Below are 27,797 nucleotides of genomic sequence, written 5' to 3' on the forward strand. Positions count from 1 at the left end.
GTACATACCACAAATTATTTTTAAAAAGTACATCAACACAATCCACATGCATAACAGATGAAGGAATATTTCAGAACTGTGAGATTTCATCTTAATCAAAATTTTGATTTATCAAAGTGTGTATGCCTCTCTTCCAGATGTGAAATCTATAAACCTGTTTTTATAAATGAAGCCCCAGATCATTTGCAAGATAAGGCTCCTTCTCCTTTAGCAGTCTGCAGAACTCTGCTTGTACAGCAGCTCCTCCAGAGTCAAGAGCATCCAACAAGAGTCTCATTTTCTCCAATCGTGTGTCTGCAGCACGAACTTTACTGTACATTTCACTAATAATCATATCTTGGCTCAACAAACTGTCAGCAATTGCCATCACTGATGAAACTCGCTCAATGAGTTTATCTCTGTTTGTTTTCACAAATTCAGTTTCTGATTGAAACAAAAGATGTTTTAAGTTAGTCTTCAGAAGAGTGTACAGTGTGTTTAAGACATAATTACAAGGATAATTCAAAAGTTCAGCATTAAAGTCAGACCTGGGATCCTTCTGGGCGCAGTAGGTTCTACACTTTTACTTGGTGCAACTAATAATGAAAAATAATCCAAAATAAATACATTTGAGAACACTGAGAAATCTGCCAAACATTTTGAAGTCATGATAATCTTTTGAAGTCTCATTCCTTCCACACACCACAAATATGAACAAAGCATTATTTTGGACTGTTCATGCAAATAAACCTGTTAAAAAAATGCCACTAACAGTTTTTCAATATAGATGATATTATTTTAGTTTTATTTCTTGTAATTAGAATACATTTATACATTTACATATATTTTTCCTTTCTATTTGGAGTGTTACAAGCTCTTGGTGCATGAAGAAGATCTGTAAAGTTGCAAAGACTAAAGTCTCAAATCCAAAGAGACATTTTTTTTTTTAATCAAAGTTAGGACTCCACCATGCCCTCCTAAAACATCTCATTCATACACACCCCCACAGGTCTGCGTCACTATGTGGAAATATTTCCATAAAATCACCCAAATGTTCACTCAAAGAAAGAAGGTGTGGTTTTAGTAACCACAGTTAGTGTTGGAGCAGCCATGTCAGGGAAATGCTGCGTGTTTCTAGGCGAAAGCAAAAGCACTTTATTTGGCCTTCTGAAAGTAGATGCATCTTTAAGATTACTTACAACAGAACAGCAAAACATTTTATGGACGACCGTTTCGTGAACCTAGGAGAGGAGGTCATTCTGACTTTGCTACAACAATGTGACGCTTCTGAATCAGCTACTGTATGTTTTGTTAATAGTTTAAGTATTTACTATTGAATGCTCAAACGTGAAGTTTTGCACGTCACGCGTGTGTGTGTGCGTGCATGCGTGCGTGTGTGTGAGAAAGAGAGACATAGTCACACAGTGGAGACACCTTGTGAATAGCAAACACATTTGAGCTTCATCGCTGTGTCTGTCACTCCACTCTGTTCCCCTTTCTCGCTTGAACTGATGGTAAAACTAAGGACAGTATTAACATTTATTTTGAAAGTTGAAGCTGGCGATTATGGAAAGGGGCGTTACATTTCCGATGAGTGCCTGCTGTGTTTGGCCAATCACAGTGCACTGGGTCAGTTGGCCAATCTAATTAGACTGCGCTTGTCAAAAGGAGGGACTTTGTAGAAAACGATGCGTTTGAGAGAGATGGGGCATAGAGGACCTACAATAATTTACAGTATTTGAAAAATAATGTGTTTTTTTAACATTAAAGCATGTTAACATTGTTACATCAAATTAGGGATGGGTACTGAAACTGGAGGGAAAATTAATGTATGTATTTTTCCTTAATAATGTTATCGTGCACATTTTATCTCACCAAACATTTCTAATGTGCGATCATATTAAGACATTTGTCTGTGAGATCTGCGAGATCTGTCATGCGCGCCGCAGAGGCTGTCTGTCAGTCACACACACACAAACACACAACAAGAACGAGCGCGGCGCACACACACGAATAACAGTATGAAAACTCCTGCTTAATAATAAAGAGTGACGATGGCGGAGAGAGCAAAACGTTCCAAAGTGTGGTTATACTTCACTAGAGTTAGGGTGACCAGATGAGATTGGCTGAAATTCAGGGTGGGGGGTGGGGTATCTGCGGTCTTGGGTGATGGGATGGGGGGCTTGATATTAGACTGCGTAGCCTATCACAAAAGATAATGCATTTCAAACCTTAACTAAACACATTTTTATTCAAAGATCAACCGTCTGTCATTACTCTTTAGTCTGCCACAAGAAACAACAACATTAAAATCATGAACTCAAATGTCATTGTAAAAAGAAAAAAATGACTGTTGTAACAGTGCGTAAATCAGACCTTTCTGTAACGCTAACGCTAATAAGCTTAAACTTATTTTTTTGTACACAGTGCCGCGAACTGTTAATCACTCCTGTACGCGTGCATCACTGTCCTCCTCGCAGCTGCAGCAACTTGCGCTCTCTTGATCAAGCTTTAAAACAAAAAGGGGTCAAAAAGGTTGTATTGTCTTTGTGCATATAGATTAGATAAATGAATATCTAAATTCGAGCCACCTACGGTATTTTTTTAGAACTTATAAAAAAATGCTGCAGCCAATGAGCAGCCGGCGGGGGCTGGTTGCAGGACGACTCAACCTCCGCAGACAGTTTTTAATGTTTATCAGACAATAACTACTCAAAATTTTGCTTAAGTATAATTTTCGGGACAATTAGGGCCAGATTCGGGATTCTGGACAACAGTTTAGATTTCGGGACTGTCCCGAATTTTTCTTGACGTCTGGTCACCCTAACTAGAGCTCGTTGTCATAAGTGCAACACAATTTTCGCTTGTAAGGGTGGAAACACAAGAAATCTGTCAAAGCATCTTTCAAAAGTGCATTATGTGCAGACAGAGAAATGCAAAGTTTTCGACTGCCTAGCTAGCTCATCTCTGGTTGTTGCCCCATCTACGTCAGGTAAGTATGCTAAAATCATGTTGAATCGACGTTTTTCACGTCATTTAAAGTCCTCGTAAAACAGAAGTTGCAAACGACTTTTCTCCAGTGTTGCGATGCATTTCCGAGAGAAACGGAATAATAAATGAGGAAAAGAGTGGGCGGTGGCTTATTTTCCAACTAGCACCTGATTGGATCTAGATAAGTAGGTGTTTAATTAAAAAAATGGAGGCAGATCTAAACGCAAGTTTACAATCGGTTGTTCACGCGTGAAGTGCTTCGAGCACATCCGTGACCACTCTGTTATCCCTCCTTCCTCGAAATGTAAAAAAATCGAGCCATCTGGACCGTAACGAGGGAATTTTAGGGAAAGGGAAAAGTGTTCCGTGAGTTCCACAACCAAAAATGCACCTCCTCGCCATCTCTCCTTTCACGCGCTGTCAATGCTCGCAAACACACAGGCAGCCTGTCTACTGTCAGTTGGAGGGGCGTGGTTACGGATTAAGCAGACACCAAATTCCTCAAGCCTACGTCATCAGTGAAGGTCCTCCAATGCAGAGGGGAGGGGCATTTTCAGATCTTGATGAAAGATTATGAAGCCAAAAATGTTTTTTGTGTGGATTGACTCGCATGGATGAATTGTTCAGCACAAAACGATCAATTTAGACGAACAAAGTAAATATAGTCAATTTTGATTTCATGTGGACTTTAAAATAAACGTAAAATCTCCCTGGTTTGCTAACCTTTACGTAGAAAATCTGTTGATTTCTTTTGGGAGAAATGAGAGAACGAAATCAACATATTTTCTACTTGTTTTTAAAATTCCAAATAAAGAAAAATCAGTATGTATCTTTCTTCAAAAGAATGGCTAAAGAGTCCTTTTGCAGCCTACCTACAATCCCCACCCGTGTTGCTTTGTACCACTGTATCTTCTTTAGCGGAAAAATACAGTTTATTTCATTTGTTTTATGTTCATTTGTTTTTTGTATAATAGCTATTTGTTCAAACATGGCTGTTTCTTGCACTACAAATAATTGTATTATTAATTTTAAATAAAAAATAAAGAAATGTTAATTCTGTTCTCAACTCGTTCTTAAAAAAAAAAAAACACACAACACAAAGTACAGATAAGAATAAAGTACCGGACCGTTAAGCAGTATCAGTAAGAGAAGTAATACCGTTAAAACCTTAACGATACCCATCCCTACATCAAATACACAAATACCTGTAAGAAGAATTCGCCGTCTTTTCCACACTTCTTTCCCATCTCGAGTTTTGTCCAAAACACCCAATCTGACCTCCTCAATGTTGACGTCCAAAAACACTTCAAATGTGGGATGATAGTTTGGGCCAAAATGATCAAGCTCAAACATTTCACTCTTAAAAAAAAAAAAATTAAGATAACAAAATTAAGATGGAATTACAGAGCGATTCAATGTTATTCAGTAAATATTGTTACCACTGGTTGCACTTCACAATCCTCTGGCTGACAACACAGACTGTATTGTCTGCCAGGAAACAGCTGACATTTTGAACTTGTCTCAATGTATTTTTTATCCAGGTGCCAGCGCTGGACCTTGTGGGGGAAGGGGAGGGGGGATAATATACAAAAGCATTAATAATGTATATATACAAATATGCTCAATGTGTTCAAGCTTTGAAACATAAAGGTTAATATTTTATAATCTTGTTTAATACTCTTTTACATTTGAAAGCACATGGCGGGGAAAAAAGGAACAATGCATTCAGATAGTAGTACCTCTGATACTGGAACATTCCCTTGAAGCAAGTGGACATTAAGTATTTTCTGTTTAACAGTTACAGGTCGAAGAAAGAGCAAAACCTGTCCTTTAATGGGGAAGCCAAATTTTTTTTTAATCCAGATGAGTCCAAAAATGCTGAGATCTCTGATGTCAATGATCACATGAGTTTCTGTCACTCTGAGTGGCTGTATTATTTCTACATTACCACCAGTGACATGTGCTACAGCCAAACAGTCCTTGTTTTCTTCTGCAAAAAACATTTAAGAATTTTGTTCTTGTGTAAAATAAAGGTATTGTTTTCTAAATATACAGTGACAAACATTTTGACATTAAAGGGTTAGTTCATCGTAAAATCTAAATTATGTCATTAATAACTCACCCTCATGTCGTTCCAAACCCATGAGACATACGTTTATATTCGGGACACTGTTTAAGATATTTTAGATTTGGTCTGAGAGCTCTCAGTCCCTCCATTGAAGCTGTGTGTACGGTATACTGTTCATGTCCAGAAAGGTAAGAAAAACATCTTCAAAGTAGTCCATGTGACATTAGAGGGTCAGTTAGAATTTTTTGAAGCATTGAAAATACATTTTGGTCCAAAAATAGCAAAAACTACGACTTTATTCAGCATTGTCTTCTCTTCTGTGTCTGTTTTGAGCGAGTTCACTGCAGTGTAGTGATATCCGGTTCGCGAACGAATCATTCGCTGTAACCGGATCTTTTTGAACCAGTTCACCAAATCAAATTGAATCGTTTTAAACGGTTTGCGTCTCCAATACGCATTAATCCGCAAATGACTTAAGCTGTTAACTTTTTTAACGTGACTGACACTCCCTCTGAGTTAAAACAAACCAATATCCCGGAGTAATTCATGTACTCAAACAGTTCACTGACTGAACTGATGTGAAGAGAGAACTGAAGATGAACACCGAACAGAGCCAGATAACGAACAAACGATTGACTCATTCTCGAGTCAAGAACCGGTTCTGTCGGACGCGTCCGATTCGAGAACCGAGGAGCTGATGATACTGCGCATGTGTGATTCAGAGTGAAGTGGACTGACACACAGAGCGTCTGAACTGAACTGATTCTTTTGATGATTGATTCTGAACTGATTCTGTGCTAATGTTATGAGCGCAGGTAAACCGAAGGCTTGAATGAAGGGCAGTCATCGCCAATGACGCCATTACGTTGAGCACAAAAGAACTAGCGAACCGTTTTCTTCAACCGGTTTATTAAATCGAACTGTCCAAAAGAACTACTGGTGATCCGAAAACCTATGAGTCAATCTTTTGTTAGTTATCTGGCTCGGCTCAGTGTTCATCTTCAGTTCTCTCTTCACAGCAGTTCAGTCAGTGAACTGTTTGAGTACATGAATTACTCCGGGATATTGGTTTGTTTTAACTCAGAGGGAGTGTCAGCCACATTAAACAAGTTAACAGCTTGAGTCATTAGTGGATTAATGCGTATTGGAGATGCGAACTGTTTAAAACGATTCAGTTCGATTTGGTGAACCGGTTCAAAAAATTCTAACTGAACCTCTGATGTCACATGGAACACTTTGATGTTGTTTTTTTAACCTTACCGTGCACACAGTTTCAATGGAGGGACTGAGAGCTCTTGGACTAAATCTAAAATATCTTAAATTGTGTCCCAAATATAAACGGATGTCTCACGGGTTTGGAAACACATGAGGGTGAGTTATTAATGACATAATTTTGATTTTTCGATGAACTAACCCTTTAAGTGCTCTTATGACTTGTTTCCACCGAGCAGTACATTTAAGTAAAGTATGGTACGAAGCAGGATGGTACACACTGATCTGGCATGGCGGACGAGTGAAGGAGACACTTCATTCCCCTTCTGTTGTCTTTTTTTTCTTGTAGCACACACATGTGATAATTTTGTCAAACAATCAGCTTTCTGCAGTGAATCTAACTCCACCTAGGTATTGGAGTACTGTTCTAGATACCACAAAGAAAGGGTCCCAGAAAGGGGTACAGTGCTATTTCGGTACCATTCACAACTTCTAACAATGAAACCCAAAATATTTACATACTGTACTGAACCGCTCGGAGGAATTTAGCCAGGTATGTAAATATTAAGATCTGTCATCACACTTCTTGCTAATTATTTACATGCATATTATTCACACTTAAGTAATTTGATAAGTAAATTATCAGTCACTGTTCTATAAATTCTATACAACTGGTCAAGTCAATCACTGTGAAACACATTAACATTTAGGAGGCAGAAATAAACATACCAGAGAATATCACACAGTGCTGAAAGTGTAGTTGTGAGACTGAACCTGCAGAACATTCAATGTTGTACAAGGGCCCTGCAGGCCGCACCTGACCCAGACCAGAATCCCATGAGACAGTGTTATACAGCACCTCTCCTTCATCCTCCATCACAAACACAAGGCTGGTCAGACTGCACTGAAACTGACCAGCATGTGAACACACAAACCTGGAAGACAGAATATTTTCATTTTATTAAACAAAATGGCCTGCATATTTTATTATGTGATAACACTGGAAATAATACAAAAAAAAAAAAAAAAGATTTGGGATGTTTAAATCAAGGTTTTGGAAAAATTCATGCAAACAAATCCAAATAACAACATAATTTTTCCCAAGCTTGTACTTAAGGAAAATATTTGTAAAAAAAAAAAAAACATTTTAATTTATTAGAACTTTTAAAGGTGCTGTATGTAGGATTGACACCCAGTTGTTGAACAAGGTATTGCACTCCTCATTCAAAATATTGGATTTTTTTCACCCAGCACCCTCCTCCTCAGACTTGACACTCTCACATGTTTCAAGATTGATGACACCAACAGGAATGAGCACATTTGACAATGAATGAAATTAAATAAACAGGGTTTTTTCCACCAAACTGGCAACTCGAAGTGCTAAAATACAATTGGGTAAACTGGCAGTGGGCGGGTTTCAGAAACCCAAAACAGAAACAGACATTCTGTCCCGGAACGCACATTTTCAAAGGAGAATAACTGATTGTAGCATTGTTTTTCAGATAAACAAGTTTGTGAATTTAGCATGTTTCTTAAATACCTGCAAACATATTCTAGTAGAGTCAAACCTTTTTACAAAAAAACACAAGTGTTCCATACCTGTATATAGTCTTGTGTTTGTCCTCATCATCTCGCTGAACACACTCAGGTGTGAACACTTCTGCATAATCTGAGGACTGAAATAAAGAAAGGAATGATCTTCTTATTCTGAACATGATGACAGAAAGAACACATGAAAGCTGAAACTCACTGATTGTCCTGAAGATGTTTCTGCTCCTAATAAAAAGGAAGACACAAATCATTAGACTCAAAAGTTTCAAACAGCCAGAAAATTTAATATAAAACTGAATATGATAATAATAATAATAATACGGAGAGCAAAATTAAAAAGAAACAATGAAAAGCAAATAAATATTTGCCAAGCACCAAATTAGACTGCACTTAATAGGCCTTCAATTGAATAGTTAATGTTAACAACAATTCTGACTTAAACACAATTGCTTGTTTGACTTAAAAAGGCCTTTATCTACGTAAACAATTCATATAAAGCCGAAGGTACTTTTAGCAATGTTCTAGACAGTTTTGGGACTTAGATTTTAATGTGAGTTTAAAGGCCATTAAATACAAACACAATTTTAAGAATGAAATGTTGACTTCAAATGATTTTTTTTTTTAATGTTTTTAACATTTTATAATTTTGTAACTCCAAAGGCCAACAGTAGGGAGTGCAAATGAACCTCCAGCATCAACAGTAAAATCACCTGTGCATACAGCGATGCTTGGAGACTATTGTAACCAGAGATGGAGCTTAACCACATCAACTCTGGGGACCCACCGGTGGGTCCAATATTGCATATGCCTAATTCTCAAAAAATCAAAATAACAGCTGAAGTGGTTAACAACAGCAGCACAATTTCACATTTCATTAAAATAACAAATAAAACTGAACAGCGAACTCAGCTTTACACATTTCTGACTTTGTATAGGTAGAGTTGTCAATAGCAATGGTAGTAAAAAAGCGTTCTCCAACAACAAACCAACAAAGTTATGCTTTCTTCAAAATGACTGACGGGCATAAAGTGCCTCAAAGTCTTTTGATTGGCTAAACAAAGAATCTAACTGAGACCACGTTTTTCTTTTCGGTTTATGGATTGTCAGGAACTGTAAAAAACACTTACTTTCTATATTTTCTGTCTTTATTGTCTTCAAGTCCTCCTCGGAGAAACTCTTCTCACCTCGCTCAATCAGCAATGACTTCCTCCAGCTAGAGGAGAAAACATTGATTAATGTATAAAAAAAAAAAAAGTATTTTCAAAGAAATTGATTATACTTACACAGTCAGGGTCCAACCTGTTTGCGTCAGTGATTCCTCCATAGACTGTTTTATGTCAAATGGAATAAATGAAATTGTGGAATTTGTCCTGGCATGGAAAAAACATTTAGTTACATATGCTTCTGAAAACAATTATAAAATAATTTGAATATTCACAAGCAAAGTTGTAGAAAGTACTCAAAAAAAGTGAAATCACAAATACTCAGTGAAAATTTTACTCAATTAAAAGTACAAGTATCTGGTCAAAATCATACTTGAGTAAAAGTAAAAAAATACTTTATAATAATTATAATACTTTAAATTGTACTCAAATATCAAAAAAGTAGAAGTACTTTTTTTCCGACAGACAATACAGAAAAATGGTTAAAGGGAGAGAACGAAAAAAAATGCTATGGCACAGGTCCAACGTATATTTAGTTCAACAACAATTAAAATGAAACAGCGGAACACCAAAATAAAAAAAGAAAGAAAAAAGAAAGAAAGAAAAATACATGGAAAGGGATTAAAAGGAAACTCCATTTCCACCCTCATGCCATCCTATATGACTTTCATTTATCAGATGAACACAAACTAAGAGTTTTAGTAAAACAAAATCATTTCTCTTTATATAATGCAAATAGTAAATGGGAAATCCAAAAATGACACTTCAAAAACTATACACAAAGAGAATATGAAAGTAACTCATGCAACCCCTGTTAATGAATCATTGTATTAAGTGAAACGATATGTAAGAAAAAAAGGCATATGTAAGAAAAATACAAATGCCAATGACCCTGGGTGCATCCACAGCAGAGGACACGAGCCAGGTCCCGGGCGACGACTTCTCCCCCTCCGATCTCCGAGATTTCTACTATGGCGAGTGGATAGTGCCACGGATAACTAACCGAAGTCGACAGTCGTGTACTTTTACGTGACAGAAGGGGTACGCCGCACCACAGACGCGTGACACCAACGTGTGACTCCAACGTCGCACCACAGCACGTCTCATCACAGACGCATGACACCAACGTGTGACTCCAACGTCGTATCACAATAAATTAATATCTATTTTCCTCCTAGCTTTTCTTATCTTTCCTTTGTTATCTTTCTAATCAATAATTCTTTTCTTGTGTTCTGATGACATTGAAAATATCATTGATACAAATGTTGTATTGTATACAAAGTTGTGTATCTCATTAATGTCATCTCTGAATGGTTTACGGGCATAGTATTTTTTTTAAATAATTCACTCACTTTCTATACTGGATATGAGTACTATGCAAATTATACACCATCAAAGTCACAACTTTTTTGCACAATTATTAACAACAACTTTAAAGTTGAACAGATAAATTCATTATCTATAAACATAATATTCTGGAATGTGTCATTCTGAGATTTTACTTTTGAAGGTGGTAATAATTTTAATTAACACAGTTGACCATAATGGGCGAATACACAATATGAAACTATTCACGATATTGTTTACAGGAGACGGTGACAAGAAAGTATTTTAATAGCCTATTATTTTCAAGAAATCAACAATGAAAAAATATAAGACAGGGAGATAGTCTTTTAGTCACAAAATGCAAAACAATGTAGGTTCATGTTCAAATGTTCAAAATAGGGTTGTCAGTGTTGACTATTTTATTTATATATTTTTGGTCAGATAGATCTGAAGTGAACAATAGCCCTTAGTATGACTTAAATACATATTACAAATGAGGCAATACAATTGGTTCAAATAAAGTATTAAAATTAATTAATTATATTGTTTTATTTAACAACACTTAAAATACATGAAGAAATATATAAACAATGAACTTATGTATATTATAACAAATGCCAACAGAGGGCGCAAGAGGCCTGACGATAATTGTTACACTTTACATCAAGAGCAAACCATTGTTTATCTAGTGTTTGATTGCACTTAATCTGTAATGTTTTGCTATAGCCAACAGTTTCATTTTGAAACCTCAAACATCTATTTGCATTCTTAGAAAAATATTGGTTAATTTTTTTGTTGTTAGCGTGTGTTTTTAAGTTGCTAAATAAGTTCAACAGCACAGGTTTCATTCATATTCCCAAATGGACGTTATTGTGAGAAAAGTACCGAAGCATAGAATAAAAAAATACAAGGAATGTCCATTTTTGCCACAAACTCAACTCTGTTGAACAGAATAGTGCCAATGGGTTAAATGTATAAGGATCTATGTTGTCCCACAACCGTATTTCTTTTTCGTTCTTCTTTTGGAAAATAAAAAATAAAAGACTTAATATGATTTTTGGGATTTCCTCAGATAAACACAATGGCTCATTTCAGAGAAATGTTATAAACTGTCTGGTTTTACCTGCGCAAGTGATTCCTTATAGGCATTTTTATTCACATTGGCACCTAATGAATTGTATATATGATACATTAATTTATATACTGTAAAAATGTTTATCATTTATTCATTCACAAAAATTTATTATCATGTTTAATTTTTTCTTCCTCCCATTGTTTCTGCAATCTACTTTTCACATTGTTTTATTAACTTCATCTTAGTCTTACTAATTTACTTTAATATCTATATATTTGGCTTCCTTGGCACATTTACCTGGCAATCCTATATATACGTTTACTTACTCATGAGGTTGCATTAAAGAAAATGAAAATGTTTGTTATAAATAAATAAAAAACAGTAAATTATTATAGAATACTTTTACCACATAAAATTCTAGAATGGTGAGCCAAACAGAACCTGAAGTAGATAATTGACTCCAAATTTAATTAATAGTTGAATTAGGTGTTAAAGCAGTTAATATCTGTGTTAAGGGTTGCTTGAAAATTACAGGTGTGTTGGAACTTAAGTCCAGGACAGATGGAGACCCCTATACAAATCTCATGATCTTTTGGGGTACTTCTACACACTGCAGTAGAGCAGGGGTTCCCAACCATGTTACCATTTCATGTATCTCTCCTTATCTGACACACACCCTTCAGGTCTTGCAGTCTAATGAGCTGATGAGTGGAGTCAGGTGTGTTTATGAGGAAGACAAATGTGCAGTGCTGGTGGGGACTATCCTGGATGTTATAAACATTCCCTTTTGTAAAGAAGTTATTAAGAAAATTATCACAAATCAAAAATTAAGAAGAAATGGCAGGTCAAGAAGGACATGCATAATAGTGGAAGAAAATATTAGTGTACAGAAATCTATTAATACGCAGGTGTGTTTAGAAGGAACAGAAGGGAGGAATTCATTGTAGTGATGGATTTGACTTTATTGTTATTTTCAAGCCTACTTGCTACAACTTATTGCTATTTATTCAAATCACTGCCTGTTAAATAAAACATAACGAAATAAAAAATAAATAAATAAATAGAAATAAACTTGAAAAAAATACAAAAATATAGACGAATGCAGGTAAGTTAACACATCTCATTGCTTTAGCAGCTAACAACAACAGTCAATTAAAATACATAAATTATGTCAATACAATATTAACATTTAACATTATTTGATATTTTAAAAATATATATTTCTGCTCTGATTCCCGACCTGCAGCTGAAATATGATGTAAATATTTTTCCACCATCAAATATTAGCGATTCATACATTTCACTCATTTATATATAAATCAATTATATAAAACTTTACTGTCACAATAGTGAATTAGATCAATGCATTTATTTCCATTCAAAGGGATTGAAACCAAATTAATAACAGTCGACTTAAACGATTCCTTATGGTGCCCTCTAGTGGGCAACGTTAATATAACAGCCTTCATCTTTTCTAATGGTTTGAGCAGGGGTTATATGACCAATAATTCAATTATAATAGATGTATGAATTTCTGATGCTCTGGAGGAGAAAAGCAAATTCTAAACCAGGGGTTCTCAACTGATCAGGGTTGGAGCTAAACTCTAAAGGAAAGTGGACCTTGAGGACCAGAGATGACAACCCCTACTGAGCATCAGAATTTCATCCATCTATTATAATTGCCCTTCTTTTTGGTCATAATTTACCATGTTTTTCCTTTGTTTTTCCAAAATACATATTTTGACAATAAATTGATAAAACATAAGAAACTAAGCATGTTTTCTCAGAATACCTTGTTCTCAACGTCATGTTTAAGAAAATGTTGAATGACTTAAAGAGAATTAAGGCGAGATCACTAAAATAAGGCAAACAACAACAAATGTTCATGGGCTCTAAGGGCTAGTAAAAAAGAATGCCTTTGATGTTCAAATTATGTTAATTTTTTTACACACTAACGTAACAGCCAATGTATTTAGGCTACACAACCGGTTTTTGAAGATAAGATTTTTAAATGTTTTTAAAATAAGTCTCTTCTGCTCACCAAGGCTTCATTTATTTGATTCAAAATACAGCATAAACAGTGATATTGTAAAATATTTTTACAATTTAAACTTTCACAATTTATAATTTATATAATTTTATACAGACGCTGAGTTTCGGTTAAGTTAGGATGAGATATAAAGACTCTGTATTTGTACAAATTGCTGCAGATTAAATTAATTCTGAATTTTGCACACATAAGCTCAAACTAAGGCATTTATTTGTGCATAAAGCATCTGCAACATTTCTCAAGTTCACGGATAATTGTGCCTGCATTTATAAATCATTATGATACTAAAATCATAATAAAGTAGGCTATAGCCTACTATATGTACAAAAAATCAGATGTTTAATTACACGTTAAGAATTCCTCCCATAGAAAACCATAATAAGAACGTCTCGAAATAACGAGATATTATGTTGAAATAAGGACTTAATTAAAACATGTTAAAAAACGTTTACACAATAACGTAACAGCCAATATATAGGCTACATCGTTTTTTTTAAGTCTCTTCTGCTCACCAAGGCTTCATTTATTTGATTCAAAATACAGCAAAAACAGTAATATTGTGAAATATTTATTCAATTGAAACTGTTTCACAATTTATAATTTATTCAATTTAAACTTTTCTATTTTAAAATATTTTAAAATGCAATTTATTTCTGTGCTGGCAAATTTCAGATAGTTGCTGTTGTTTTGAACTTTCTATTAATCAAATAATCGTAAAAACAAAATTGTACACAATTGTTTTTAACATTGATAATAATAATAAATGTTTTTTGAGCATAAAATCATCATATTAGAATGATTCCTGAAGGATCATGTGACATTAAAGACTAGAGTAATGATGCTGAAAATTCAGCTTTGATCGCATAAATTAAATTTTAAAATATATTCAAATAGAAAACAGTTATTTTAAGTTGTATAAATAGCCTATTTCACAATATTAGGCTACTGTTTTAAATATATTACCGTTCAAAAACTTTTGACTGTATGTATCAAGCATTGAATAAACTTAGTTATTAAGCACCAGAGGCCCTTTTTGAGAAATGAGTTTACTAATTACTGTAGGCTAAAAGCAATAGCCTATAACAAGTACATCTACTAATGCAAACTTTGAAATGTTTAAAGGCGAAATACATGGGGACGACGTGTGTATCAGGCGTCTTATTAGGCGACGTACAGAGGGACGACGTGTGTATTAGGCGTTTTATTAGGCGACGTGCCTGGTTCAGATGTAACGATTTTAATACATTTCTCACATACGCCGTCGCCACGTCGCTGTATGTTATACGTTACTACTGTGACGTCGCCGTGACGTCGCCGCCGGTCTGTCGTCTGACGTCTCTATCAATCCCATTCAAAAATTCACACGGGCTGACGGCGACGGAAGGGTAGACTGCTCCTTCGCCTCCTTCAGGGTAGACTTATCCGCGGCACTATCCACTCGCTATATTCTAAACCCGGAACTAGTGATGGCAAAATCGAGGCCTCGTGAACCAATGAAACAGTTGAACCAAATGTGCCATATTGCTTCGAGGCTTCGAATCAATCCGACACCCGTCTCAACGGTGACACCTAGTGGTCACTTGCAGGTGTTGATCTGAAACAACCTTGACGAGCCATTAAAAAAATGTGTTGTTTATTTATTATTATAATGTTCTAATATGTGAAGCTTGTAACCTATAGGCTCCTCACTGTGCATAATGTTATTTTGGTCATGAAAAATGAATATTAATAAAAGAAATCAAGCCACAATGTCTCACTTTTTTAGAGATTTTTATTCAAAAATATTAATTTATCTGCTGTGGAAGGACTTAGCCTACTTCTTTTTTTACAGATAATTTCTCCAGCCTTTGAAAAAATCCTCTCACAAGGGACACTTGTTGCTGGCATACAAAGATATTTTTTTGCAACGACATACAAATGAGGAAAGATTACTGCTCTCTCTTTCCAGTAAGTTAGTGGATCATGAGTTCTGGGCAAATACGCATCGTTGATGTATTTTTTCACTTCCACTGTGGCATCAGCTGTAGCATTGTGTATCATCTTGGTTTGATGGATGCGAGTATCAAAAAGTTCCCATAAACTGTCCTGTGTTTCTACTGGTGTTGATGTTGATGGTGATGATGATGATGATGGGTGTGATGTTGACATTTCTGGGTCTGAATAAAAATGAAAACAGCAATTAGTAACAAATCCTAAACTGACGGCATATATGAAGGATATATTATATTACATGATTCAGATTACATAACATAACACAGACTGAAACTGCTCACCAGGATTTGTGTTTGAACGCATCAGTGAAGCACACTCCAGTGTGATATGCTTTTCAGCTTCCTGGGCTTTGGCAGCATTTCCAAATGCCACATTTTTGAACCTTGGGTCCAGCAGTGTAGCCAGTGCCAAGGCTCTAAAACTCTCATAACCTCCACATCTGGAGTGCAGACCTTCTTGCAGATGTGAGCCTATGAGCCAAAACAGGAGAAACACATATTTATAATAATGACAATAATATGACAGTTATGGCCAATCACATGGGTAGTATGGTCATTGTGGCCTACCTAATTGAACACTTGATTCCTGCGTTGCATTTCCTTTTTTCTGTGCAAGCTTGTGCTGCAACATCCTGTACAGTGGTATAAGCTTTGAAGCAGACACTCTCTTTTCCTCTGACATCTCTGTTGTTGCGAGTTTGAATGGTTGCAGTATTGACAATGATTGTTCAATAATGTCATAATCAATACTTGTCAGGGGAGCAGTATCATTGTTTAAGTTGGAAAGTGCAGCAGCCACTGGTTCACGTTGGTCATACAAGTGCTGTAGCATGTCAAATGTGCTGTTCCATCTCGTGTCAACCTCCTGTATCAGTTTCAGAGTTGGTCTTCCCATCAAGCTCTGCATCTCCACAAGCTTGTCCTTTGCTTTGCAGCTGGATCTGAACAACCCCACTATCTTTCTGGCCTTCTGGCGTATTTCATTGATGACTTGGGTTTGATCTAGTGCCTTTTTCACAATCAAATTTAAAGTATGAGCAAAACATGGGACATGGCGAAGGTGGAGTAGCTGGGCACATAGGATCATGTTAGATGCATTGTCAGTCACCATGCACTGAACTTTGGAGGTTATTCCCCACTCAGCCATTAGCAAGGCTTTAGCCTCCATGAGATGCTGGGCTGTGTGGGTTTGGTAAAACCTCCTTACACCCAGTACAACAGTTGCCATTTTTGCCTCTGGTGTTATGTAATGGCAAGTCACACCAAGATATCCATCCATATTAATGGAGGACCACATGTCAGCTGTAAGGCTAACAAATTCGGCCTTTTGTAGGTCCTCCATTGTCTTCTCCTTGGCTTTGTTGTACTTTTCGCTGACCATTATTTTAAGCACCTTCCGGGATGGGAGGACATAGCTTGGATCAAGCTTGTTCACAAATGCCCTGAATCCCTCATCGTCCACGATGGTGAAGGGCTGCAGATCCTTCACCACCATGTTTATAAGAGCCTCATCCAATTCCCTCTGTCTGACTTTTAAAAGAGAAGACAAAACATACTTTCAGACAAATACATTGGAAAAATACAGCTTCAATTAGTGCACATCTATTAAAAGTATAGCCTACTGGTTCATTATTTGGAAACCTTCCAGTGTTTATAATCAGTGCTTTATATAACTTATAAACTTTATAAACAGTGTCCCAAAAGGTTGTAATTATATTCCAATTATAATTATATCCCAAACAATGCATACCTTGCTTAGATGGCCCAGCAGTGTCAGTAGCAGGCCTAGGTACAGGGGGAATGCCATCCTCTGCACCCTGCAAAATGGCAGGATGAGTGCTCCTCAAATGGCGCATCATGGATGATGTATTGTTGCAGTAGGCTAGCTGCCGATCACAATACACACATCTCACTTTATTTGGGGTTTCTAAATGGAAATGCTCCCACACCACAGATGTACGGCATCTCTTCTGGGGAGCTTCCATTTTATCTATCCAAATCTATCTATCTATATATGAATCGATCTATGTATCTAGATATGTATCTATAATCTATGTATCTATATATGTATCTATCTATAATATATGTATTTATATATGTATCTATAATCTATCTATATATGTATCTATCTATAATATATGTATTTATATATGTATCTGTAATCTATCTATATATGTATCTATCTATTAATCTAGCTGTCTATATATATTTATATCTATGTATCTATTAATGTGTCACTATATGTATACTCTGTCTGTCTCTAGCCTCTCAGTCAATGTGTTGTGTAAATTTAAATGTAAGTCTAAATTGCCTATAACTAATCAAATCGCACTATGTCACTATATCACCAAAAATCCGCTATCTCAAAGTCAAACTCCTCTCACAAAAACCCACGAGGTCAAAATGCGTTTATTTCACTTTTATACAGATGTGCGATTGTGTGGTCTGTTCCCGACCGTTCCAATCAAACGCTGATTCGGCGGACCACACCTGATGAAACAATTAGTGAAACACTTCGAGGCATCGTTTGGTCATAGTCACGTGACATGGGTGTTTCGAATCACGCTTCGGATCAGTGTTTCGACACATCTGCACTTCGGGATCTCGCAAAGCTTCAGAACGACTGTTTCGCTTCAGCCATCCTTACCCGGAACCACTTCGCTCCCCTCCGCGAGACGGGACACGATGCTGTGATCATCGGAGACTCCATCGTCCGACACGTCCGTGCTATGTTAGCCGAAGGTAAAGTGCAAACTCATTGTTTCCCTGGTGCTCATGTTCTCGATGTTTCTGCGCAGATACCCGCGATCCTGAAGGCCGAGGAGAGCCCCAGAGCGGTCGTACTTCACGCCGGGGTTAACGACACAACGCTGCGGCAGACGGAGACGCTGAAGAGGGACTTCAGCAGCCTGATCGAGACGGTTCGCAGCACGACACACGGATCGACGATCATCGTGTCAGGACCACTGCCCACGTATCGACGAGGACACAGAAGGTTCAGTAGACTTGTTGCTTTAAATGAATGGTTGTTGTCATGGTGTAAAGAACAGAAACTGCTATTTGTTAATAACTGGAATCTTTTCTGGGAGCGTCCTAGGCTGTTTCGCGCTGATGGATTACACCCCAGCAGAATCGGAGCGGAGCTGCTCTCTGACAACATCTCCAGGACACTTCGCTCCATGTGACTAGTAAGACAATTCTCAAATAACTATTATGATGACTCTTGTACCCACCCACTTAAATGATAAAAGTACTTGCGCTGTACAATCTATTAAGACTGTGTCTGTTCCCCGAATAGTGAGGTCAAAATATAAATTTAATGTAGGATCTAGAAAAAATCGTATCGTGATTAAACCAGAAACATGTAAAGTAAATGAACAAAAATTTTTTTTAAAGTTTGGGCTCATAAATATTAGATCACTCGCACCCAAAGCAGTTATTGTAAATGAAATGATCACAGATAATAGTTTTGATGTACTTTGTCTAAATGAGTCGGCTCCACCAAACTACTGTTATAAGCATGAGCCACGTCAGACTGGTCGTGGCGGAGGTGTTGCAACAATATATAGTGATATTCTCAATGTTACCCAGAAAACAGGAGACAGGTTTAACTCATTTGAAATACTTCTGCTTAATATTACACTGTCAAACATGCAAAAGAAATCTAATGTATCTCTTGCTCTGGCTACTGTGTATAGACCACCAGGGCCGTAGAAGAAATTCCAGAATTTGCAGATTTCCTCTCAGACCTTCTAGTTACAGTTGATAAGGCACTAATCATGGGAGATTTTAATATTCACGTTGATAATTCAAATGATGCATTAGGACTTGAGTTTACTGACCTAATAAACTCTTTTGGAGTCAAGCAAAATGTCACTGGGCCCACTCATCGTTTTAATCATACACTAGATTTAATTATATTGCATGGAATCGATCTTACTGGTATAGACATCGTACCTCAAAGCGATGATGTTACAGACCATTTCCTTGTATCGTGCATGCTGCATATCACTGATATTAACTATATGTCTCAGCGTTACCGTCTGGGCAGAACTATTGTTCCAGCCACCAAAGACAGATTCGCAAATAACCTGCCTGATCTATCTCAACTGCTATTTGTACCCAAAAATACACATCATGGACAACATGGGCACTATTTTCTCTAATACATTAGAAGCTGTTGCCCCCATCAAATTGAAAAAGGTTAGAGAAAAACGTACTGTGCCATGGTATAACAGTAATACTCACTCTCTCAAGAAAGTAACTCATAGTCTTGAACGCAAAAGGAGAAAAACTAACTTGGAAGTTTTTAGAACTGCATGGAAAAACAGTATGTCCAGCTATAGACAGGCTCTAAAAACTGCTAGGGCAGAGCATATCCACAAACTCATTGAAAATAACCAAAACAATCCAAGGTTTTTATTTAGCACAGTGGCTAAATTAACAAATAACCAGATGCCACCTGATTCAAATATTCCACCAACGTTTAATAGTAATTACTTTATGAATTTCTTCACTGATAAAATAGATAACATTAGAAATAAAATAGCGAATGTAGATTCTACAGCGTCTAACACTTCAGTTTCATCCATTGCACCCAAAGATAAACTGCAGTGCTTTACAAATATAGGACAGGAAGAGCTAAATAAACTTATCACTGTATCTAAACCAACAACATGTTTATTAGATCCTGTACCCACTAAATTACTGAAAGAGTTGTTACCTGAAGCCAAAGAACCGCATCTCAATATCATTAACCCATCGTTATCTTTAGGTCACATCCCAAAACCATTCAAGCTGGCGATTATTAAGCCTCTTATTAAGAAACCAAAACTAGATCCTAGTGAACTGGCAAATTATAGGCATATTTCAAATCTTCCATTTATGTCAAAAATTTTAGAAAAAGTTGTGTCTGCTCAATTGAGCACCGTCCTGCACAAAAATGATCTGTATGAAGAATTTCAGTCAGGTTCCAGATTCAACTTCTAAATTATCTAAGCTAACAGAGTGTGTTAAAAATGTAAAAGATTGGATGACCAATAATTCTCTCCAATTAAATTCAGATAAGACAGAGATATTAATTATTGGACCAAAAAACACTACACAGAATCTTGTAGATTACAATCTGCAACTAGACGGATGTACCGTTACTTCATCTACAGTCAAAAATCTGGGTGTTATATTAGACAGCAACTTGTCTTTTGAAAATCATATTTCCCATGTTACAAAAACTGCATCTTAGAAACATTGCCAAGCTATGAAACATGTTGTCTGTTTCTGATGCAGAAAAGCTAGTTCATGCATTCATGACCTCTAGACTGGACTATTGTAATGCACTTCTAGGTGGTTGTCCTGCTTCTTCAGTAAACAAGCTACAGGTAGTCCAAAATGCAGCCGCTAGCGTCCTTACCGGGTCAAGAAAATATGATCATATTACCCCAATTTTACAGTCTCTGCACTGGCTACCTATTAAGTTCCGTATCAGTTACAAATTATCATTACTTACCTATAAGGCCCTAAATGGTTTAGCTCCTGCGTATCTAACTAGCCTTTTACCACGTTACAATCCATCACCCTCCCTAAGGTCACAAAACGCTGGACTTTTAGTAGTTCCTAGTATAGCAAAGTCCACTAAAGGAGGTAGAGCTTTCTTACATTTGGCTCCCAAACTCAGGAATAGCCTTCCTGATAATGCTCGGGGTTCAGCGCACTCTCTCTGTTTAAATCTAGATTAAAAACGCATCTCTTTCGCCAAGCATTCGAATAATGTATCTGTTAAATTGTGAGTGTAGCTGCATCTGATCAAATACACATTCTTATTCTTTAGCTTGGGTTAAACCAATTAATTTTACTTTGTTGGATCAGCAGCTATGCTAATGATGTCTCTATTTGTTTCTCTGTTTTTGGTAAATAGGATTTACACAAGCTCCAGTCTGGATCCAGAACACCTGAGAAAAGATTATTCTGACTCTCAGAGGACCCCAGGTGATGCTAACCCTGAATTAGGGCTGTGGAAAAAATCGAATGCGATTTTCATGCACATCTCATCAGTAAAGACGCTCCTGTAATTAGAAGTATATCCCCAGCACGTGCGTTCAGATTAGGGTTGCCAGGTTTTCACAACAAATCCTGCCCAGTTGCTTCTCAAAACTAGTCCAAAACTAGCCCAATCGCGCTTCCAGAAGGTTCCCCGATAAAACATTGCTTCCCGGGGTAAAATATACATTTTTTAGCAGGTTTGCCTTGGTAAAATTCGCATTTTAGGGACTAAATATCACATTATTTGTATTGGGGTCATTTGACCCGCGGACATGAAAAACAACCACAGACTTGGCAACACCGGTTGGCATTTACTACACCGAGCCGTAATTCACTGACAATCTACACAAAATCGATGTTAAAATCGCAGGCGATTCTTTGTCGATTTTGAAAATGATTTTGTGTTAGTTGTCGGTAGACTCATAGACCGTAAAAGAAATGGACACAGCAACCCCATTGGAACTCAATTGAGGCAAGTGAAGCCCATTTTTAGCAATTTTTAGCACTTCCGTTTCTGACGCACAGACTCAAACTAAGCTTGATGACGTCAGCAACCTGTCTGACAGATGTAAATCTTCTAGTAGCTGTGCGTGCAAACTGCCATCGTTAATCTTGCAGAGACGGCGAGCTTGAGCGGGGAGTTCTTTGGCGTGAGTGAGCAGGAGTAAGTATTCTGATTAATTATTTTGTATAGTATTTTAAAATGTAACGCCAGTATACCATATTAAGTTAATTGCCTGCGAGCTTCTCCTCCTGTCTGTACGGTAATTTCTCTACTGTGCGACAGAGAGTCGAGTGGTTATGACGCAATCGTTTGCCTATTTTAACAAAAACTGTTTCTACGGGGCCATAATGTAACATAGAAGGTAATGGAGCCCTTTATACATTTTCGTGTATCTTTAGAAATAAATAATGGACAAATGGAGTCTTTAAACGCCTCAGATGTAAAGTTATTCGCTGTCAAAGAGACGCCAAAATGAATGCAAAGTAAATGGGATGCTAACGCAAGTGAAGTTCTGCTACAAGATGGCAGCTCGCGGCCGACTTCAACTTCTGGTCGACTTCCTTGCCGCCTGTGTAGACTACGGCTGTGTGTAGTAACTACCGCTCCACCTGAACCAGTGTTGCCAAGTCTGCGTTTGTTTTTCATGTCCGCGGTTTGAAGCAACCCCAATACCAATAATGTGATATTTAGCCCCTAAAATGCGAATTTTACCAGGGCAACCCTTACAAAAAAATTTTATTTTAACCCAGGGAAGCAATTTTTATCGGGGAACCTCCCGGAAACGCGATTGGGCTAGTTTTGGACTAGTTTTAAGAAGCAACTGGGCAGGATTTGTTGTGAAAACCTGGCAACCCTGATCTCAACGCACGTGCTGGAGATATACTTCTAATTACAGGAGCATCTTTACTGATGAGATGTGCATGAAAATCGCATTCGATTTTTTGCACAGCCCTACCCTGAATCAACAAACAGGACTAACAAATATTGCTACAAGTATGACTGCATCATATAATAATTATTAATAATATTAATAAAGTTCATCTGGTTGACTACGTCTTGTATTAATTTTTCTAAAAATCCTGTCATACGTGCAGAAACTGACAGTCACCACTTATAAGCTACTACTAAATATTGTAGAAACATAATTTTCTGTAAAGTTGCTTTGTAACGATTTGTATTGTAAAAAGCGCTATACAAATAAACTTGAATTGAATTGAATTAATCTTGACCGTCATGTTCACTTTGTGTGGTTTCTGAAGTGGTCCTGTCCCCTTGCATTAGAAGAAAGAAAAGTCCTAAACATCTGGGATGACAGGGGTTCAGTAAATGGTGAAAGAATTTTCCTTTTTGCGTAAACTATCCCTTTAAAGAGCAAGATGTGATGGAGATGCTAGAAATATATTCCAGACAGAATACAATAATGTGTTGAATTAATGAGAGTCACAGGATTAAAACATACAACGTTAAAATTTTTAAAGGCCACTTTATTTGTGTTGTCTATTCAACAACGTCACTGTCTAAAAGGACAATTCATCTTTTAAATGTTTATTTGGGGCATTTAGAGTTTTTTTCTTAGCAAATATTGATAAATAATTATTTGTGACTAATTAGATTAATTAATGAGAAAAGCATGTTATTATTAAGATTAAAAAAATATTCACTGACCATCCTAATTCCTACTTATTGATTCATATAATGACATATTTTAAATACAACTTATCTACCACCTGGTAAGAACATCACTAAACATGAATTACAATTAATTTAGCATATAATGTTAATTTAAACACTTTTTTTGGAGATTTGTAAAAAAAAAACATAAATATTAGTTTATTTAAATTCTCATCACTGATTTTGTTTGCACTCAATTTTGTGCATTCAGCTAATATAGCAAATGGCTCTATTAAAATAGAACAAATAATTAATAAACTTTTTTGGGTGGGAAAACACAACTTTGCTACCTTAATATGCTTCCTCAGATTTGATGGTGAACTTTCGAAGCCAGACATTTACCTAATGAAAGTCATAAGTGAAGTAGAAATGTGTGTGTTTGATGCATGAAAACAAAGATCATTAGTTCTCACGTCAGGCACACAAGTTTGAGCTTCTGTTTACCATATTTAATGTGCAAAGATAAAATAAAAAATATAATGTACTTTTCAAGATGAAATAAAATTGTAAGGAGTAAAAACTACTGTTTTTTCTTCAGAAATGTAATCAAGTAAAAGTAGTCCGTTTTAATGGTAGTTGAGTAAAGTACAAATCCCCCAAAATAATACTTAAGTACTTAAGAGCAGATATATTTATTTTTACCTGATTTCATTCAGACTAGGAAAGGCCCGGACAAGCGAGAGGATTGTATTAATCCATCCGTCAGTCAATTTGTCTAGCTCCAAATAGAGTTTCTTTAAACCAGACACAGAGTGCAGGACATCCAGGAGGAAAAACCCATCCACTGACGAATCTCGAGAGCTGTGTAAATATTATAACACAACATACAGTATATAGCGTTCATATAATAATATATATTATAATGACATAAACTGTGGTTTAACACTATTTTTGTTTAGAGTTTATATGCTATGTAAAAGATTGAATAAGAGCATTGGAGTATGATTTATACCATGGTCTGTAGTAATATTCTTTTAATAAAGTAGCTTTGCAACTGAAAAGTTACTTTATATTTCTCAGCATCAAGATACCTTTTCAAAGTAATTAAACTCATGGCTTTATTATTAGTAGAGAGTAAGCTAAAAAGATGCAAGTATTGTACTCACACAATCCACACTCTCTTCTTCTTTACAGACCTGGGTGATGTCTGGAGTTTCTGCAGAAAGATTCTCCAGTTGACAGTGGAAACCTCTTGGCGTGAACAGGTGAGAGTTAATCCTGAGATTAATGATGATGGTCTTATTTTAGAGCTGGAAACTGAAAGCCGAAAACAGACCCTAAAAAGTAAAGTTTAGAGACTTTACTTTTATATTAGTGGCATCAATTAAGCAGTATTTTTTTATGATTAGAGTTTCTTACATGGCATCTTCATCTTTACTTGATGTAACAATCTCTTGGCAGAAGCTTTTGATCCTTTTTTTGAGAGAAGCTTCCTGTATTCTGCCAAATACAATAAATTCATTATTTTACAGTACAAGTAATGGACTCTTTGCATGATAACCATTTCATTTTGTCTCCAAGTCAGTGAAATCTGGTGCAGTGGAAAAAAAAAAGTATTATGATATTATATGAAAACAAGACTCTAGAAATGGCTTTAAATGCTATCTTTTTTTTTTGTATGAAAGCTTTCATTTCATTCAGCTACAACTGACATCCTAACAAGTCTGACTAAAACTTTTGCTTATAGTATAATAATTAAATTACATTTGACAAATAAAAGTTAACATTATTATGGCTGTATGTCAAATGTGAGGTGAAATGTCATAGTATTACTAAAACTGTAGTTGGATTCATTGACAAGAGTAATCCTATATTTAACCATATAATAGTATGAGAAAATATAAATAGGAATAGTTTTTGTCCCCAAAATAACCACCATTGTGTAATTTCTTAGTTTCTGATAAATATCAGGCCACGAGAGATCAATGTTAACTCACAATGGCACTGAAAGGTTAAATAATATGATCAGTCATTTCAAAGAAAAGAAAAGACTAATACTTTGCTTGATCTAAAAATATCGCCAGAAGCAAAGGCACTGGTTGATATTTTAGCACAAATGTGTAGGTTGAGCTCCATGCAGTAATAGATATTACCAAGTTTAGAATTAAATGTCCATTACATCAGTTCTTTCACAATTTTTCCTTCACCAAGAGCTGAGATCAAATCCCCAGTAACGTCTTTAATTTGATCCACCTTCAACCTTTAAAAGTGAACAGAACATATTAACGTTCAGATATCAGATATCATTTGATGTCAAAATTAGAGCTCACATATTTTAGCATAGTACAGTTGGTATTAATTCAAGAGCATTTTTAAAGTTTCAAACATGTAGAGAGTATGTTCTTTACTCACCACAACTCTTCACAACTGATCAGTGCAGACAGTAGAATCTTCAGATTGTCAGATGTTATACTGAGTCTCAGTTTGCCAATGTTAACACAGTTCTGAAGACAAAACCGCAACATCCAACAGTCTGCATTTTTCAGCAGAATATTTGACAGATCTATCGAAGCCAAATGTTCCAAAACTTTCCCAACGAAGCTCTTCTCATGGAGCTCATAGAGACAATGGAGAATGAACAGCATGTGTTCATTACGATATATCTGTGAACACTGATTGATCCACTCCTTAAGCTGGGTTTCTATGTTGACAGAGACGGTCATGTTATGCTTTTCAAAGAATGAGGAGATCCATTCTTTCTTACAGAGACCACAGAGGAACAGAATCACAGGCTGCAGCAGATTTGCATGTCTTACTTCTACATCTGCCTTTGAAAAGTCTCTATCAGACCAACAGGACAAAGCCCATCCTCTCTCTACAGTGTGAAGCAGCTCTCTCACTTTCACTTTAGACTCTGCTTCATCCAGAAGGATATAGTAGAGAGCAGTGAAGAACTCCTGAAAGCTGAAATGCATGAAACCGAACATTGTCTCCTGGTGGATTTTTCTCCTCAAGAGGAACTTGAGCAGGAATGGTTTGTCAGCAGAGTCTGAAATTGTGTCATAAACAGTTTTTTCATCAAACAAGACTTGTTGTTCCAGCATCCCTCTCTCTGCCAGCTGACCCAGACCCCTCAACAGGCTTGGGACAGACTGACTCAAACCCTGGCAGTGACGCTCCAGTAGAGTGGACACAAAGTCAACGTAGATAGAGGTGGTGGTTTCCAGTCCACTCATCACATCTGCACCATCACTTAACCTCTCTCGCATAACCGTGCAAATGATCGAGCAGATGACAGGGATGGAGCAGGCAGTGAAGAGAGTTTCATTTACTCTCACACATTCATAGGCTTTCCTGAAGAGCTCCTCATTCTGGAAGAACTTCTGGAAGTACTCCTTCACCCCCTCCTCAGAGAAACCCATAATCTCTGTGAAACGCTGATGTCCTTTGAGCAACATTCCCCATGGGACCTCAGATCTAGTAGTGATCAGCCGGACAGATCTGGGCAGGATTCGTTGACGAAGCAAGGAACAAACAATGACCTCAGGAGGGGCTTTCTGGAATTTGGATGATATGCAAAATTTATAACGCATAAATCTAAGCTCATCAAGATCATCAAATCCGTCAATGATGAAGAGCACTCTCTGTGATATGTTCTGTAACATCTTTGAGATCTGATCTGTCGATAAACCACAATTCCAGCTCAGGAGCTCAATCAAGTTCATCTCCGCAGAAATACACTTCAGCTCTTCACACCTCAGGTAGAAAACTAGATTAAAGGCTTCAAGGTAATGTTGTTCAGATGCCCAGTCCAATATAATCTTTTGAGATATGAATGATTTTCCACTACCAGAATTTCCTTGAAGAATGACAGATACTGGATAATACATATGCATGTCTGATTTATTAAACAACTCCTCCACATTGATATTCTGAAAACTGCCTTTTTTTTTTTTCTGAATAATCACAGGTTCAGTGTAGAGGGCAGCCAGTGAGACTCTTTCACTAGAGGAGAAATTTCCAGGTTCATATTTCAGTATGATTGACTCCTTATACTGACATACCATCTCCTGCCACGCTAGAGGAAAACATAAAACATTCTTTAGCCTAACAATACAAAATGTTAAATTCAATTGAGGAAAAACCACATAATACAGTTACCCTAAAATGAAATGTCTTGTTTAACACCACTGAACAGACAACATAACAGACAATGCTTTTAAACCAAGCTGAAGT

At 36.6% G+C, this 27,797-nt stretch overlaps 1 protein-coding gene across 2 annotated transcripts; it reads right to left on the reverse strand.

Moving 5' to 3' along the window:
- Nucleotide 1: 1 nt before the first annotated feature.
- Nucleotides 2-27,794, reverse strand: LOC132154625 (NACHT, LRR and PYD domains-containing protein 1 homolog). 2 transcript variants are annotated; one of them, XM_059563260.1, is made up of 15 exons: nucleotides 25,974-27,793; nucleotides 25,741-25,821; nucleotides 24,981-25,061; nucleotides 24,758-24,898; nucleotides 24,264-24,422; nucleotides 9,085-9,171; nucleotides 8,929-9,014; nucleotides 8,001-8,026; nucleotides 7,850-7,926; nucleotides 6,980-7,185; nucleotides 4,710-4,960; nucleotides 4,410-4,526; nucleotides 4,176-4,329; nucleotides 528-575; nucleotides 2-423 (listed from the first exon to the last, which is right to left on the reverse strand). In XM_059563260.1, exons 1-15 carry the CDS (start codon nucleotides 27,626-27,628, stop codon nucleotides 161-163), a joined length of 3,432 nt encoding a protein of 1,143 aa, XP_059419243.1. In that variant the 5' UTR covers nucleotides 27,629-27,793; the 3' UTR covers nucleotides 2-160. The 2 variants fall into 2 exon arrangements, with proteins under 2 accessions (XP_059419243.1, XP_059419244.1); XM_059563261.1 differs by lacking the exon at nucleotides 8,001-8,026 and having other exon boundaries at nucleotides 7,850-7,948; nucleotides 8,925-9,014; nucleotides 25,974-27,794.
- Nucleotides 27,795-27,797: the final 3 nt, after the last annotated feature.

This window comes from Carassius carassius, chromosome 12 (genome assembly GCF_963082965.1).
Source record: "Carassius carassius chromosome 12, fCarCar2.1, whole genome shotgun sequence".
NCBI classification, from domain to species: Eukaryota; Metazoa; Chordata; class Actinopteri; order Cypriniformes; family Cyprinidae; genus Carassius; species Carassius carassius.

Coding starts and splice junctions, on each gene's coding strand:
- LOC132154625 (XM_059563261.1), bottom strand. CDS start 27,628: ATGGTATGTCAGTATAAGGAGTCAATCATACTGAAATATGAACCTGGA. Junction 7,949..8,924: donor ACAGAAAATATAGAAAGTAA/GTGTTTTTTACA, acceptor CAGAATAAGAAG/ATCATTCCTTTCTTTATTTC. Junction 4,330..4,409: donor ATTGTGAAGTGCAACCAGTG/GTAACAATATTT, acceptor TTTTTTTTTAAG/AGTGAAATGTTTGAGCTTGA.